This window comes from Frieseomelitta varia, unplaced genomic scaffold, assembly GCF_011392965.1.
Source record: "Frieseomelitta varia isolate USP_RPSP 00005682 unplaced genomic scaffold, Fvar_1.2 scaffold_59, whole genome shotgun sequence".
In the NCBI taxonomy this organism is placed as follows: Eukaryota; Metazoa; Arthropoda; class Insecta; order Hymenoptera; family Apidae; genus Frieseomelitta; species Frieseomelitta varia.
In genome coordinates, this window is record NW_025110356.1 from 61,021 (window position 1) to 80,279 (window position 19,259).

General features: G+C 35.8%; 1 protein-coding gene across 1 annotated transcript in view; it reads left to right on the forward strand.

The window, feature by feature from the left end:
- The window catches only part of LOC122534377 (protein O-mannosyl-transferase TMTC2), a 65,142-nt gene that overhangs the window by 7,345 nt on the left and 38,538 nt on the right, over nucleotides 1–19,259 (forward strand). Inside the window, exons 2-3 of the mRNA XM_043664942.1 lie at nucleotides 7,371–7,611; nucleotides 10,410–10,706. Coding sequence (XP_043520877.1) covers nucleotides 7,371–7,611; nucleotides 10,410–10,706 — 538 coding nt within the window. The remainder of the gene's footprint in view (nucleotides 1–7,370; nucleotides 7,612–10,409; nucleotides 10,707–19,259) is intronic.

Genomic DNA, 19,259 nt, shown 5'->3' on the forward strand with positions numbered 1-19,259 from the left:
ATATACCATACTATATTTCTTCTCAATAATTTCTACATATACCATACTATATTTCTTCTCAATAATTTCTACATATACCATACTATATTTCTTCTCAATAATTTCTACATATATCATACTATATTTTTTCTCAATAATTTCTACATATACCATACTATATTTCTTCTCAATAATTTCTACATATACCATACTATATTTCTTCTCAATAATTTCTATATATACCATACTATATTTCCAGTGATATATACCATACGAGTTCAAAGAGAAAGCGACGAATTATTGTTTTATACGGTTTGATCACTCATTATGGTCCGCAATTGCCAGCAAAGTGTTCCTTTCATTGTCGATTTCGGAATGTTTTTTTTTTTTTAAATATAATAAAAGTTCGATTATGTCGTCACACAATATAACATAATTCTGAACTCTATATTATTTTAAAAAGCGTCACTTTGAAACCTTGTCTGTGTATGTGACTAAGATTATTGATTTACACACTTTCCAGGAAATTTAAGATGCTGTAGAAACGTTAATTAACGTGGCATAGTGTTTGGTTAAACAGAAATATACTTTTCACCTTGTCTTGTTGCCAAAGATTTAAATTTATTAATGAAAATAGAGTTGTAGTCAACATGACTGCAGATGCTTCCTTTTCTTTTTTTTTTTTTTTTTGTTCTGTTATTTTTCACATCCGCCGATGCGGACTCGAACGCATCGGGGCAATGTAATAGCCATGAAATCACTGGACGAAAATTTTATTGACAGTGCGGGCTCGTGAATTTCGGCTGACGGCTGTTTATTTTCGTCCGGGCGAAAAAATTTTCATTAAACATTCATATCTCCGAGCGAGCCCGGTCCGTTAACGTTTTACGCTCGTCGAATTGATCGACGTTAACGAGGAAAAAAAGATAACGAAGAAAAAAAGACGACGGGTGTCTTTTGGGTGTCTTGAGTTCAGTTCGAATATTTTGAATAATTTTAATCATTGGATAAATATCCTCTCCAACAATACTTGCAAGTATATCCAACTCTAAGCAGGATTGTTTCCATTGTTTCACGAGTACCTCCGAAAATTAAAACAATATTTCAAGTAGATTTGTATCTTTCAATTCGGCACACGCATGGATTTCTGAAAGCTGTGGGTTTACGTGTGACACTCATGAACATCCAGTAAAAGATTATGTTTAATTACAATGTACGAATATCTATTTGTTCTATGTTTCTTTATAAAAATAATATTAAATATAATACATTAATTTTAATTTATATATATATTAATATTAATATTATATATATGTATAGTTATAATATTAATTTACTATTAATATTATATATATAAATATATATATGTATAGTTATAATATTAATTTTACTCACAGAATCTAAGAAACAATATTTACAATTGAACAAATTATGATCTAATTATCAGTCATTTGCCAAGTTCAACGTGTGCGTCAAAGGTTATTGATTTGACAAAGCATGCTTCTATTTTTCCGTACGCAGTTTTCAAGTGCATTGCGTTCGCGACAAGTGAGCTCCGTTGTACGCGTAAATAGCTAACAATTAATTGATAGCCTCTTTCTCTATCAAATCTTTTTGGTTTATAGTTTGAAGGGCACCAATTGAAAATCCGACGACCGGTCATCGTTATAAATCACTTATTTGATGTTTTTCTAGTTGCGTGTTGATAAAAATGCAACTGCAAATATATGAACGTATAACTTTTACGATGTTATGAAAAGTTCGAACGTAGGGAAACACGTTTATACGAGTAAATAGTCACACATTAATTGATAATATTCTCCTTTGTAATACTCTGGTTGTGAAGGGTTAATTGCAGGCTGTTTACTTCAATTGAAAACCTGACAATTAATCGTCGGTATAAATCATTCACTTGTTGTTTCTGTATTGATAAAGTACAAATACGATACGTAAATACACGTAACTTTCATGTTACACGATGTTATAGAGGGTTGAATTTGCTTCCCTGTTGCGCGAGTAAATAATTACAGTTAATTGATGACCTTCTATAAACTTCTCCTCCTATAAACTTCTGGTTATAAAGAACAGTAGCCATTTAATCCAATTAGATATCGAATTAAATAAATAACAATCTTTATAAATCATTCATTTAGTATTTCAAAAATACAACCGTATGCATGCACGAACGTATAATTTCTGCAATGTTTCAAAGAATTGTAATTATCCTATAGAATTTTACATTAATTTATCGTTGTTATATTTAATATAAAATTTAAATCGATATTTGATCGGGAGAGTCATTAAATTTAATAAATTTTAATCTAAAAAAAAAAAAAAAACTTCAGTTAAAGAGGATCGTTTGATCTTTAATTTAAAAATTAACAGAATAAATTACCTTAGGGGTTTGACGGCGTTATATTCTTTTATGAATCATATAGAAAAAAAAAAAAAACGACTGCGACCTCGATGTTGAATCAAGATAAATTTTAAATGCAGAAGTTGAATAACTAAGTCTGTCTTTTTAAAATCTTATGCTAAAATCTACATGGTTCCCCAGCTCGTGTTTTAATAACACTGGCCGATCTTTCCCCTGTTTCTTTTTTTTTTTTCTTGGAATTGCGCGCGCTCCGGTGTGATCCGGAAATTGAAATAAACAGCGACGAAGGGAATTTACGTGGCATCCTGTTCGTTCGTACGAACGCGTCGAGAGTGTTCCAACTCTGCGGAAACCGAGGGAAACTCCGAGCGCCGAGTCAAGTCGCGGTGAATTGTTCCGAATTCTAATGAATTTTGCGACGATCGTAAATCTCGTGCCCGCCGTTACGCGGCGATCAACCGTTCTCACTCGAACGACTTATGGTAAACTTGCGTGGCTGAACTTTTCGAAATCGTTTACGCGAAACTTGCTGCGCTGCGCGGATATCCGTCTGTGTAATGACGGATCTCGACGAACAGATATTCCCTTTTATGAAGGGAACTTTTAAAACCGTTCTTCTTTCACGTTGATTTGTCGAGAGTTCTTAAAAAAGGCGAAATGTAGGGAACTGGCGTGACAGCAATGTAGATCGAATCAAGTGGAAATCTCGAATAAAAGTTTATGTTACGTTTGCCTTCTTGGTGGTCTACATATTTCACATCGACTTTCGATAAAATATTTGAAACTCGTGCAACTGAAACGATCTGCAGGGAACAGTGTCGTTTCTGATCGAACACCAATTGTACGAAAGTATTTGAAAACATTGAAATCTTTTAAACATAAAACATTGTCACGTTTTGACAATAAAATTAGTGATTTCAACTGGATTCACTTGCAAGGAAGTATTTTCAAGTATCTATGTCTGATGGAAAATATTTACATATTGTCATTTTGTGATTGTGATTTGTGTTTTCAGATTTAAATAGATTCTACGTTTCTTTTCTAAACGTGTTCTTTGAATTTTGTCGTTGTCATCTTCAGTGTTTACAGAGTAAGTCAGTGAAGCGTAGCATAATTTCTTCGCGAGTATTCAAGTTACATTAAATTTGTGATTGTGAACAGACTCGTCACAGTAAATGCTTGGAATCTTCAGACAATAGACAGTACTCGGATGAGTTAATAGGGAAGTTATAATGTTTCTGCTTTTTATTACCATACGTTTTTTTTAAAAATATTAAACGTACTACAGAATAATATTAGAGAACGATATTATTTTGCAATACAGGTACACAATTCAACTTCATTTCGTTCATCAGTGTTTACATAAAATCGATAAAACTGTAAAATAGAGATATCAAATTTTTTAACATTTCAGACACCGTTGATAATTACTCCTGCGGCGATTAAAGCCAAAAGTGTCACGTTCAAATTTCATTTAACAACAGACTAACAACAGCTGATAGATTCACGCAAAATCTGTTTCGTAATTAGAAAATCAAATGCTACATAAATGTGGATTATGAACTGAATATACATGATGCAAGAGAATTAACGCCAGGCAAGGCTTTATGAATTTCCTATTACAAGGAAACGAATTGCATTTACCGTTACAAACAATTTACCGTTTTAACCGGGGGCTGGGGAGATTGAATCATCTTAAACCAAGATCGTTTAATCTACCTTTGCACCAACCATTTAGCTCACTGATTTAGTATGTATTTTCAAGTTCAATAGAAACCATTTGCAAACGTAATCTGTGAACTGGATCATTTCTGAATCAAAATCCTCCACATCTTATATAGGATTGTAAGATAATAATAAGGGATAATACAGTGGAATTCCTTTAATATGCGAAATCCTTTTTTTTTTTTATAAAATTTTAGTCAAGGTACAATTATACGAACGAAAAATTTGGTGGAGAAATTTTATTATATGGAGTCCAATGATGTAAATTGTTTGTCTCTCGACAAGTTTATGTAATAAAGAATAACAAATGGTAAAAGATAATAACAAATAAAAATAATAAAGACAGTTTCTAATTCTAGTTAAGGCAATTCCATCTCTTATAAATATATCTTATGCTGCACAATTACGAATTACTTTGAATTAAACTCGATGCCTATATCTCATCTATAAAATCAATATTTCCCATGAAAAAGTTCTCGAGCCATCTTTAAAACGCCAGTTTGAATCATCGACAAAACTGCGCGTCACTTCGTTTCAAGATAAAGACAAGGATAAACTGACGAAAGAGTGAGGAATAAACAAATTGTATTAAAAAATAAGTAAATAAATAATAGTCATAAATTTTTTGTTAAAACACGTTGACGAGGAGAATATTCTAATCACATGTCGCACTACAGACAGGAACACTACTAAAAAATATATCCTTTCATTTGAAATAGTCGAGGTGATCTTCATATGACCTTTGTTTACAAAAAAAAAAAAACTACACACACCACATTGCCATCCCTTTGAAATCATTCATTTCTTCAGATAATTATATTGGATGAAGAAGCTTGGAAAATTGAGAACTTCTTATTCAGAATTCAGAACTTCTTCCTGTGTGGCCAGAAGAGCGAGGCAATCGTCGCCTGCTGCGTGTCCGAGACAATTGTCACATCGAAGCCCAGGCCTGAAGAATGTTTGTTTTAATCGCCCAAGTTTGGAACTTGAAATATTAGGATATGATTGTGTGTGTGCGAAGAACGAGAATCCAGATCGTGAAAGAATCACACGAGAGTGTGAGATAAATATCTTTTGTCATCGTCGTATTGAGCCTTTCCTGTTTAATTCCTATTTATTAAATTCTATTTATCTCTATTATATATGATAATTTCTATTTAATAAATTTTATTTAAAACCGCCTATTATTTTAATAAATTTTATTTAAAATCACCCATCTTCATTACAGGTAATTTTATAGATAATTTCTATTTAATAAATTTTATTTAAAACCGTCTATTATTTTAATAAATTTTATTTAAAATCACCCATCTTTATTATAGGTAACTTCTATTTAATAAAGTTTATTTAAAACCGTCTATTATTTTAATAAATTTTATTTAAACTCACCTATCTTTATTATAGGTAATTTTATAAATAACTTCTATTTAATAAATTTTATTTATTTTATTTTTTTATTTTATTTAAAACCGCCTATTATTTTAATAAATTTTATCTAAAATCATCCATCTTTATAGGTAACTTCTATTTAATAAAGTTTATTTAAAACCGCCTATTATTTTAATAAATTTTATTTAAAATCACCTATCTTTATTATAGGTAATTTTATAAATAACTTCTACTTATTAAATTTTATTTATTTTATTTTTTTATTTTATTTAAAATCGCCTATTATTTTAATAAATTTTATTTAAAATCACCCATCTTTATTATCGGTAACTTCTATTTAATAAATTTAATTTTATTTAAAACCGCCTGGCAGTATTTTTACCTACCAGTTAATTTGCAACAGATAATTTACGAATAATTTGCATTTATAGATTAAAGTCAGTCGTTCATTGAAAATTGACGAAGTTCAGTGTTTCCGGACAACAAGGTGGTTAAACAAACTGCTCGACAGTGTTTCTAAAGCAATCGATTATCGAGAACCTGGTGTACAGGTCCGGCAGTCAGGACACGACTCCGTTATTTCGTTGGTCGATTTGATTTCTCGATTACGATAGCGTACGTGGGAGAACAGATGTTCGATCTAAATTCCGCGCGAGAAGAATCCGACCGGCGCCGCCGCCATTGTCGATCGTGGCCATCTCGAAGCGGTGGCGCGCTGGCTCACGTAGAAAATGCGGCACACGACCCTCCACGCGCACGGGGGTTATTGGAGGGTTGTGGAATTCGAAATTATTGGCCTGGTGTTCATCGAGCCCTGCTACTGTTTCCTCACGTCGACGACGATGGCTCAGGTGCGTCGCCTGCGGTATCGCAGTCTCCAGACAAGCCCATAACACCGCTCATGAATATCGATCGGCGGACAGGTCGATTAAAACGCTACGACCCGCGAGACGGTGTTGCTGTTCGTCCGCAAACAAAACCGTGAAAACGATTTATGGAACGTGGGACGATTTTTCAGCGAGACGAGGATTTATAAATGATATACGGGATGTTTTCGTCGCGTAAGTGGCGAAAAGTAGATAATTTCACTTGGAGAAATCGACACGTGCAAAAATTGTACAGAATACGTGGGCATAATGTTAAAAAATATAGGCGTGAAGCAACGACAGACATTCGCGCAACGAAAGGTTAGCCAATTGCGCTGGAAATTGGTTCGCGGACCATAACGAGTGGCCGAATAATTCGTCGCGTTCTTTTTGAACTCGTCGGTACGATATCGCTGGATCAGAAATTATTGAGAAGTGACAAATTTATTATTTGTTTTAAATATACTTGAAACTAAGGAAATATTACAATTTTGGAATTAAAAAAAATTCCTGACGTGCACACGCAAGAGGTTAAGTAAGCCTGGGAAATTATTTTCTTTCAAAATTACTCCTACAGGTGATGAAAACCTGATTGAAAGATATTGATTACATTTAACAATGATTGGAGAAAAATTGACGAAGCTTCCAACTAACTAATTACTGGCAATCGAAAATCTTTTGCTCGCGAAAATATTCGAACAATTTTTGGAACCTAATGATTACTATGGTTTAAACAATCATCCAGACTACTTTCACGCAGACTTTTGTCTTTCATTTAAATATATGTTTGCAATAAATATTCCGTAACTTCCACTATACTTTCACGATTGGTTTCGGGTCCTGCTGATATAATCACAATAACGATGATTTCATTACAGCGTTAACGAAATGTCAAAATGTATTTACACGCGTAATATACATACATGTGACTCAATACACGTCATGAAGTTACTTTGTAAGCTAACTTTTTAAGTCGCTACGCTCTCAGCGAGTCGAAGCGCTACTAACGGAATCGTGTGTCAATCTCGTTGCAGAAGAGCTATCCTGACGAATCCAGACCTGCTGTCCAGCACGCCGTGGTCCCGGCTGCTGGAGAACGATTTCTGGGGCACGCCCCTAAACGATCGAGGTTCGCACGGCAGTTACAGGCCTCTCTGCGTGGCAACCTTTCGCCTGAATCATCTGCTGGGCGGCCTGGAGCCGTGGGGCTATCATCTGGTGAACGTTGCGCTGCACGCCGCCTGCACGGTGCTTGTGGTCAGAGTTGCCAGAAAGGTAAATAAATCACCCGGCCACTCGATAATAACGTTAATTAAACCGGCGAGCTCGTTGAAATTTATCGGTTATTCAAACAAGAAACTAATTCGAATCGCGATAAAAGAGAGACAGATAGATAGATAGATAGATAGAGAGAGAAAGAAAGGGAGAGAGGATCATAGGCTCGGAGAATTCGACTGGTTTATCTGCTTTTCGATTAAATAAGCTCGGAACAAGCGTGCGCTGGTCGCGTCGGTCAGATTTTACGTCAGAGGCGGCAGAAAACGAGATAATAGTGACACCTGTAGAGCGTACGTCACGCGGACTTGATAATACCAGACGTTACGGCGACCGGTTGGAAATAAAATTTTACCAGTCCATTTAATTCCGGGATATTACGTTAATAATCGCGCGGCGGCCGCGCCCCGCCGCCGCGCTCGTCCTCCGGCCCCTTGACGGCCACGCGTGTCACCTGCCACGGTTATCGTAATGGAAATAGGATTACCAGGGGAAATCCGTTGTTTCGTTTCAAGAGCCTCCGCGTCCCCTCCGTGCTTTCAGCTTTTTCAATCCCGCCCCCGACAACATAACGTCCGTTACGGCCGAGCCATTGTCGTTCCCCGCGGATAAGTGCAATCGGTTTTCATCTTGCCGCACACGCTCGGCGAAAATATATTCGAAACACACTGCGAAACAGTTGAACAGTCGTTCCACCCGTCATCGAGCGCTGTTAATATTCGAACGAGTTTCTCTCTGCTTCTCGACGAGGGTTTTTTTCTTTTTTTTTTTTTTTTCATTCGATGAAAACCATTCGTGGAAATTGAGGAGCCCGGCGCAAGAAGAACGCTCCTCCGGTGCCGTAACAGCGGCGATACCATTGTAACGATTCGATGTTAATTCGATAAACAAAACACTCGATGAGAGTCGTATCGACACGTGTCGAAATTTTGGGTACCTCGATATATCGGATATCGATACCGATTCTTCTTGAAATAAATGCCGTGCCGCTGCATCGAATCAGGTTTTGTTTCACACGCGGCAAGCGGAATTTCGTAGTTTATTAACATTTCATTAAATCGTTCTTTCTAGACAAGGGTGTTTCTAGACGCACACGTTCTGTTTATCGTGCTTTGCCAGTTTTTATCCGTTAACTGCTGCTGTATTTGGCATAGTCATGCGATACGATGCGTATTTGCTTGTTCTACAGTTGATTTTACAAGCCCGGCTCAACGTTGCGAAATTTTACAACAGCGTTGCAGTCTTGTTCTCAATCAGGGAGATGTTAATAAAAATCTACAAAAAGCTGTTTCGCTGTTCGCAAGGTAAAATCAAAAGACAATTTCACAGGCTCCGCTACTCACAAGTACATGTCACTTGATTAATAATGAAAAAAATGAAAAAAATGTGATTTAATAATAATTTACAAATAAAGAAGTTCCATTTGGAAAGTTAAAAAAAACCCAAGTGACGAGTTATTGTAACTCGCCTCTCCGTTTAACAGATCAAGTCCGCCATCTTTTCGAACCATTTCAATCAGATTTTCTCATAATTAATAACGAAATAATTATTTACATAGCTCGAACGTTTTATCCGAAGTTAGAGAAGGATAATATATTGAATAAATATAGATATAAATGCTCCTCATTCGATATTAAACTTGGAAACAACCTGCTCGGGCGCAGAACAGAACCCTCCGAGGCGTCAGTCAGGTCAATTCCTACAAAGCCTCGGCCCTGCCGAGAATTGCCAGATGTGCTAACATACCTCTCATCTAAGGACACTTTCTCTGGCCTTGGAGAGAGAGACAGTATGTGGAAGGCTCGGTAGGACATAAACAAAGCCTTGTCTAGGAAACAAGGCGCCTTGGCCGGCTCCAGAAAGTCGCCTACCAATTCTAAAGGCGACGTAGATTCACGTAGCGAACAGACGATTAAATGCAGTCGCACGTAGACCACTCAACGAGTCACAAGCAGTCCTGTCCGCAGGACTGACTCCACGTCAGTTCATACATTCATTTTCATTTACACCAAATCAGTTCAGAGGAGTGATTCCGCGTCGGTCACTCATTCACTCATTCAATTCAGTCACTTTGTATTTGTTGAGAAATATAAGTATTTATTCCACATAACGTCTCATTCATTTCATAAAACATCTCTCCGGAGGCTGTAAAAGGCACGACGAGAGAGCGACGAGCTTGCCGTAACACAACCAAACACGAAAAGATGCAATTAACTACTTGCGCCGGAAATTGGTTGCGCGGACCATAACGAGAAACCGAACCGTATATAATAATTTTTTTTTGAATCTCGTCGGTACGATATTACCGGATAGAAATTATTAACAAGTAAAAAACATATCATTTGTCTTCCCTACGTTACACTTAAAATATACTTGAAACTGAAGAAAATGCTGCAATTTGGGAAAAAATGGAGTTCTCGACGTGCGTGGCAAGAGGTTAATAAGGTTTCTCATTTTCCAACATTCTGTGGCACACTTATTTGAGCTCCTTCATTCGATCGACGCGATTACACGTAGCATGGAGAGATCAGAAACGTTCGAATCGGATAGATCGAAATATCATTTCTCGATCTATCTAGACCCCCATTTAGCTTAGATTATTAACAGAAATCGTCGAGGAACAGAGTTGAACCGCTCTCTATTCCTATTTTCCCTGAGAGAGAGTCAGTTCATTGTCTCCCCGATTGTAAAGACTGGCGGCGCTAAAACGCTGCCCAGGAACAATGAAGGAGAGAAGCACACGATCCCCAGCGACTATTGTCCAATGATTCACCGCGTGAATTTCTCGCGTTTTGCAGGTACTGCCGGGAAGAAACAACCTCGGCCACGCGATCACCGGCTTCCTGTTCGCCGCTCATCCGATTCACAGCGAGGCAGTGGCCGGTGTGGTCGGTCGCGCGGACCTTCTCGCCTGTTTGCTGACTTTGACGGCGTTCCTCGCGTACAGCGCCCACTGCGAGCGCACCAGATCGCCGTTCCCTTTGCTACTGGCCCTCGTGTCGTCCACCATGGCCACACTCGCCAAGGAAACTGGAATTTCTTCGCTGGCTCTGTGTCTCCTCTGGGAATTGTGCCGCGGCGAGTCGAGTCGAAAGGTAAGAAGTATCGCGAGAAATTTCCTTCTTTGGGGAGCTTTCCGCAGTAGATTCGCAATTTTTCGCCGAGTGGTTTAACCCTTGTGGACGAGTGCTTTGTCGACTCTGATTCTTGGTGAAGGTTTCTTTTTTTTTTTTTTTTTTTTTTTTTTTCATCTGAAATGAGATTGCACGTTGATGACCTAGATGTTAGGGGTAGAGGAGATTGTGTGTCGCTTTGTGAAAATTTTATTAGCAGCGATATTGAACGTGTTTCTTTCTTGAACGCGAATTGTTCCCTTTTTTTAAATATTTAAATAGAATCTGTCGGTACTAAAATGAGTTTCAAAGGAAATATTTATTTTACATATTTTTGAGAAAAAGGTAATAATGAAAATTTCAGAGAAACTAAATTTTATTTATTATCGACGTTGATAACTCTAAAAAGATAGAATGATATTATTAGTTTATTATAACTCTAAAAAGTTAATATTATTATAACTCTAAAAAGTTGATATTATTATAACTCTAAAAAGTTGATATTATTAGTTTATTATAACTCTAAAAAGTTGATGTTATTAGTTTATTATAACTTATAACTTAAAATTTATTATAACTCTAAAAAGTTAACATTATTATAACTCTAAAAAGTTGATATTATTATTATAAAGTTTATTATAACTCTAAAAAGTTAGAATGATATTATTAGACGACTATTTACGTCTCACTAATGCATCGTAACTCAATAAAGATATACGAGTCATTCATATTGAAAGTAGCATAAGTCACTACAATAATAGAAGATGATTCGTTAAAAATATTAACATCCGAGATAATACATACAAGTGAATCTTTTCGAAAGTTAGCATCAATTTTTCTAACCCAAATCTTTAAATATCTCAATTTAAAAATAAAACACTTTTTCAAAGTAAATGGCTCATATTTTCTAATTGCGACGAAAGAATTATTCACTGTTAAAATATAAAGGAATTAGTATATCACGATTTTGTTTTCATATTTCTCCAAAGATGCATATCTTTGAAAGTGATGTTCAACATCTATATAGTTTGAGAAACAATTCGACTTGAGGAGAACAAAATCGAGAAGCCTGTACATTCATCCTCAAAGGGTTAACATGGTGCAAACTGTGCACACAAGATGGTACATGGAAGACGGTGGGAATTATTTATCGATAATAGGGTAAAGGAGGAGAGGGAACAGTGTATCGATCGAGGATTGGTAATGCGTTAAGGGTAGGTCGCGCTGATGAGGTGCACATTCGATAGGATGTTGTAATTGACATATCGTGCGTTTACGATGTACGCGTTGTTCGCAGAGGATGTCGTGTTTAAAACAAAATTCTATTACTTCCATATATGGGGAAACATTGACGACATTGTTGACGAGCCAACGTTTGAAACAGAATTGTTTGTTGGGTGAAGGAAAGAGTTCAGAATGCTTAGTTGCACTCTGTTTCAAGCACAATGCTTAAATAGATTCTATAGTCTTTTCTAGAGGTTCTGAAATTTCATTGTTGTACTTTTCATTGTTTCAAAGACAAATTCATCGATACACATACTGGCATTGTTATTTTTTAAAGTTATTTCTTATCGTATTAATAATTTTAACGTTAAATAATGAAATTTAGCATTGAATAATGACCATTTTGAAACGCAATTGAGCAAGAAAACAAAAAGTTTAAAAAATTTTCGCTACTGGTGATGGAATTGTAAAAATCCATTCGTATATTGATCAATTTATAACTATAAAATATTCAAATGTTTTTTATTAACCGTAAGTAAAGGTTAATCATTTTCTTCTTTATATCAAATGTGATTATAAATAGATTTATCATAATGAAGCAGTAGAAGTCGACAAAATGTTTAATTACAGTACATTATTTTAATAGTATATATTATTTCGTTAGTATATCAAATATTAACTGAATAGTGCAGAATAATAACAAAAAAAGCAAACCTGACTTCTATATCACTACAACTTTATTACTTACATTGAAAGAAATATCAACTTCTAATTGCATCACTAACTTCTTAAATATAAATATATTTCTTAAAACTTCCTCTATATATATTGAAAATCTTTATCTATTACGATATTACGTTCAACGTGAGAATTTCATTTCGCGAAACTGTGAATTATCCAATAACCGCGCTGTTCGTCATTCAAACTGCATACTGCTTCGCCCATCCAATCCAACTCTCCATCTAAACGTTTTTTACGACGAATCTGCAGAGTCTATCAATACGCGAATCTGAACTTTGCCTCTGTACCAGATACACCCCCCCCCCCCTGGTCGGTGCCAAGTTTCTCTTTTACGACTCAATTCCGTGCGACTTACGACCTCGTCGTTCAACGACCACGTTTTAACTACCGCTAACCGCCCCCTGGATTTACAAACTGGCCCACGAGATCCCCGCCTATCAGATCCCCGAGTCCCGTGATTTTTCCCTGGCACGCGTCTCCTTCGTAACGGAAGGGTAGCCGCCATCGCGGCTCGCAACGCGTTTTGCAGGTGGTCTACGACGCGAAGTTGCCCGCATCTCACATGCCCCGGGCACATTATCGTAAATTAACGTTCCGAAAGCTGCATTACGCCGGATTGCGGCGGGCACCGAGGATCCGCCTGCCATTACGAATATTAACAACTGAAAATGGACCGGTCTACCGACCGGTAGAACGACGTAATCAAATTATCGCTGACGAGCGAAAGTAGGTGAGCCACGGAGACGAGGAGGATGGAAGACCTCGCGCGCGCGGATTATTCCAGCCTGCTGGCGTCAACCGATAACGGCGTGCAATTACACCACTCTATATAATTATCCGTGAACGCGCCAGCACGACGCTAATCGTAAGCAACTGGCGTGACATCGAATTCGTCCCGTACTGAGTATCGTCCCTGCTAAACCGTTTCAGTTCCAGTGGATCGTGCACGTCTCGCAGAAGGTGCAAAGCATCCTATTGCCAGCGTGGAATTTCAGTTTCTGGCTGCTGCCAGATTCGAAGCATCTCTCATCGTCTCGTACGATTTTAGCAAAATCGAGTTAGTTTGACAATTGATGTTTATCGATTATTATTGGAGGTGGCAGAATGTGTGCATAATGAAAAGTTTGAAAGTGTACTTTTATTTAAGAGAAATGTAAACATGACGTAACAATATAACAATGTATGTTTAGACTGTCAAAAAAATATCAATCGTTGAAATTGTCTTTGGTTTTACTTTTACAGAATCGCTTGCTTCTTACTTTTTACGCTTGTTACACTCATATTCAAAAGTTTTACCCGTTGCCAGCCTTCACCTATTTCAACTGGTCAACGATCAATTGTTACCAACAATTACAAACTAGGTATAAAATATATCTTCTCTCTTTTTTTTTTTAATTACGAAATATACACTCTTTTTTAAATATTCCATTTCTTTTCGCGATGAAGGGTCAATAGTTTACGTAGTAGTTTAGAAATTCAAGTGAAAGTATCTTATAATTCTTATAATTAATGCTCTACTTCCACTCGATGTTCAACCGCTCGTCGTGCATAATACTCGGTACCTAGTAATAAATAACGAAATATCGTGTGTGGTAATATTTAAATTATTACTCTGCGTGTGTGTAACGCTTTGATTAATATTATCGTTGATAAAAGTTATAATTAAATTTCCTTCAAATCCGTCGGTTTTGATAAAAACATGTTTGAAACGGAAATTGTGGGTGGTATTAATTGAATGGCCAGAGGCTACGAATATTAAATTCCGTTCGGCTGATATTCTAATGGCATGTTGTTCGGTTAATCCTGCTGCGTTCTTTCAGTCATTCTCAATTCATTTCTCTAAAATTGAAAAATATTTCAAGTTTAAACGAAATATTAAAAATTTCTTGTTACAATTACACGAGATTCTTCGAGCAAGTTTTATGTTAAACTTCATCTTAAATATTATAACTCCATTTTATTTCCTGAATTAATTAACTGTAATATTGAAATATAAAAGCTTAAGAAATATAAAACTACAGAAATACAAAAATATGATGAATATAAATGCTGAAAAATTTTATCGAAAAACGCATCGACTGCACAATTTGGATTCACGTAAGACCTAGACAAAGTTTCATAACAACATTCTTAGAATGAAATTAAAATCTTAATGGACTCACAGTATGTTCATTAAATAGTTTCCGCGAGTATCTACTTGCTGGGCAAATTCGTACTCGCCTGTCACATTGCATTCAAATTTAAGCATTATTTGAATAAAATATTTTTGGAAAATGATTATTTAAATAACATATCAATTTATTTGACTAGATGATTAAACTGGGGCAATCCAACGATAATTTACTTGAACCAGCAAACAATTCTTCCCCAAATTATTTTGATTATTTGGCTGTCAAATAAAATAATCTTTCACTTCATTTTGTATTTTACATTTGTTTCTGCAAATACATGACGAATAATTTCTGATTCTATTTTATTAATTTATTTACTTCGCCATCCGGCGGAATTATTTGTTGACGAATTAACTCAAATGAAAAATTATTCGCAATGACTTATTTAATTTGGACTTGTTCCTCTTCAAATGAAAATAACAAATTAATTATTTATTATCTCAAATATATTATTTTCCATCTTCGTTTCAAATAAAATTTGCCCAAGTCCGATCCTCAACTTCAACCTAAGAGAAACTTTCCCTATATTAATCTTCGAAAATAAAAATAACAAATTGGTAAAAAATAATTCAGCATCTCGAATTGTTACTTTTCATCCTCTCGTTTCATATAAAATTTTGCATTTAAAACTTTTGATCTTTAATCTCGATCCAAGATAAACTTCCCCCAACAGGAATAACAACTCGGTTGAAATAATTCATTGTCTCGAGTTATTTTTCACCGTCGTTCCAAAAGAAAATTTACCAGACTACCGATCCTTAGTTTCAAACTCGAACGAAAAAAAGTTAGCGTCTCCTGCGCTGTCTCATCAAATAAAAATCGATAGAAATCATTATCCTTTTTTTCTATTTCAAATAACCCTCGTCTATTTCTCCAACCCTCGACGACCGCGTCTAACGAACGCACACAGTTTACTGCTCAAAGTCATATAACGCCAAACTGTCCAGTTTGCGCAAGGATTCACGACAGCGGCAATGCTCGTCGTAGGTATTAACGCGTACTTACGAGCACGTGTGTCAAAGGCGTGCAGGATAACAAGGGATCCTCGGGCTTGGTTTCTTGAATCGGAGACACACGTGTGTCTTATCTCTCGCATAAGGGAAACCACCATAAGCGACCGTACACAAGGCGAGGGTAGACAAGCCGTGTAACCGATAACGGTGCAGCATGTGCAAACGCGGGAGAGCCGGGCCAGCGTTCTGCCAGAGACAGCGGCCTGATGCACGGGGTGAGCTACCTCCACCCCCATATCCTCCTCTCCCTCCCCCTCCCCTCCCCTTCTAGACGGCTTTAACCACCTTCAACCACCTCCAGACACACGGCTAGACCCTTCGGGCTCCTGAACCTCCAGGCGTTCGCTTTTCTCTTCGTGCACATCGCATCCGGATGCGCTGGATGCATCAGACGCCTGGCGTGATGCATGTCGCGGACCAGCCAGCCAACCCAGCCGACGAACCGTTGGAGGGGTGCCAAGGGTCGTTCGCATTTCCCAACACCCCTTCCGAGTGTAGCGTCACGCGGGAACCTGATCTCCCCAGGCAGTTCTTCCTTTCTGTCTTATCCAGTTGTCCCTGCTTTATCCTTCCTGCATCGTTTGTATTTTTCTTCTTGTTGCGGCAGCTACGCTCGGTCGCTCGCTGAGAGTGTAGGGAAAGTATCAAGCACGCGTGTGTTGTGCGCGTTGCGTGGAACGTCGCGAAATCTCGTTGACTCTGCAACGAGTCTCGATCGACGATTTATCGAGAAGCTGCATGAGATAGTTGGCGAAGAAAAGTTCTTTCTTTTTTTTTTTTTTTTTCAATTTACGTTTACGGAGATACGATTTTGTATGAGACATCTGCAATTTTTTTGACGAGATTATATATATAATTGTAGTGGCAAAGTTTGAAACAAATATACATTTATTAGACTTATATTAAATAGCTTTTTAAATTTGTTTCAAATTTGACAATAATCGTGATATATCGGCTCAGTTTCACTGCGGTGTTATATATAATTTCAAAATGCTTTATACGTGTAATGTATAAGAAGTATCTCAATACTTTCGATTGCAATTACTAAATTCTTACTACTTACTTAATATTTATACTATGTTATTATAATTATATTATTATAATATTTATACTATATTATTATAATTATATTGTTATAATATTTATACTATATTAGTATAATTATATTATTATAATATTTATACTATATTATTATAATTTTATATTATAATAATATTCTCACTACTTACTTAATATATAAATTACTTAATATTTCGATTGCATTGTTACTAAATAAACACAAATTTTGTCGAAGTGAGGAACAAACAAGTAGGTACTGGTTCGTTTGATTTAAATGCACTATTCTATTTGCCATGATTCGAATCAGAATTATAGTATAATGTAATATAACGTAGTATATCTTATAACACTTTTAATATCATTTAAAGAAGCACGTTTATTAAAACAAAGTAAATATTTTCTTGAAAAATTCAATGAATGTTCCTTTTGCGTAATATTCATGCAATAAGAGATACAAAATCACCAAAGTGATCAAAATGATTCGGTTTATAACTGTTATTGGATATTTTGTAAATTTTCTATAAAATTTTTCTGTAAAAGAATATTTCCCTGAAAAAAGATTTAAAGATTTAAATGATTTTCCATGAAATGTTTGCGAGATAAAGAGTTCTATTCTATTGTAAAGTTCCTTTACTTTCTTTTTTTTCAGTTTAATTTCTCTGATAGAAATTTTATGCTTTGGTCGTCGATAGTTCCAGCATTACCAACAACTTTTGAATTCTTCGATTGGCCAGTTTTTGATTTTTTTTTTACCAAAAACGGTGTCTAACAGGCCTTAAGTTCAAGAGGAAATATTGCCAGAAGTAGCAGCGCGATTTCAATTCATTCAATTGGAAGATTCGTGCAACTTCGCTCGAGTCCTTGTTAATCGGCCTTCTTGTCAAAGGCATCCTTTCTTCGTCGAACTTCAAACCAAAATTCCCAGTTTATCGCGACACCGAAAACGTCAGCGACGTCGTGTAACTGGGTTACATTACCGTGGCGAATTATTCCTTTTCGACTCGCGCGAAAGTTTCCATCCTGTGAGAGCTATCGTCTCTTGATTAGCACGAATTCGTCGTGGCTCGAGCGTAATTCCTCGATTTTCCGGGCTTTTCCTCAAACTTGTTTTCTTCGAAAGCTGCAACAATACGGTGCTCCCATGTTGCTCAAGTTTTCGACCTTCATTCATGGTGTCTCGCAGTCTCGCTTACCGAATCGATGAAAGAGCTAGTTCTTTAATACACTGAAACACCGTTTCCAGACTCTCGAGATAATATACGGATCTTGAATTTCAGAGGAATCTCTGTTCACTTCGTATAGAATATTTGACAATAGAATGGATATAATACAATAATATTCTCGAACTCTGATTTTCAAGTTTTCTACAGATTGACACAGAATTCATCTGGTTTTTAATCGGAACAGAATTCTTCCTGTAATCTGCAGCGTTTTACAAAAATATTTAAATACTTAGATACTTGCACGAAACTTTTGTGTTGATATTCTGAAATTACCTTGGAATTCCATTTGCACTGTAATGAAATACGACAGGCATGGTGATACTCAGAAAGCTTGAAACCAATTTGAAAATGTATCGTACCGAGTAATTCAAGTCGGTATTTGATAACAATTAATTTTAGTATATTGCTATCTTAATCACGCAATATAATCTAGTATGTTAATGTACATAGATAGTTTCTCCAGTCTATTTAAAAGGATTCACAATTCTAGTATGTTAATATACATAGATAGTTTCTCTAGTCTACTTAAAAGGATTCACAGTTTCTACGAAATTATTAACTGATTTGGGTAGAAAATAATGTTCCCCTTTGTAAGAAATTTCATTCGATAATGTATTTTGTTTAAAAATATATTCAAAAATTGCTATCTTAATCACGCGATATGATTCGTATATTAATATAGCTAGTTTCTCCTTTCTACTTAAAAGGATTCATATTTTCTATGAAAATTATTATTTAAAACTGGTTTGGGTAGAAAATAATGTCGGTTTTCTCCCTTTACAAGAAATTTTATTTAAAAATGTATCACTCTTTTTGATCTACAAAAGAGTGATACTCCTGTCGTCTGCACAATTCCACCCTTTCGGAGTTCACAATTTTTTTCTACAAAGAATCCGAACTATATCACTAGTTAAATGAAAAAGTTCTACTGTTTCAGTATTAAATTATATATAATAATTTCACTATTAATATCTTCTTCGCGTTATGTTATATTAAATTATTCATTTTTTATCCTCGTTTCAAAACTAATTTATTTCTATAATAATATCGAATTATATGAAGTCCAAATACGAGTTAATGTAAATGAATTTAAATAAATTTCAA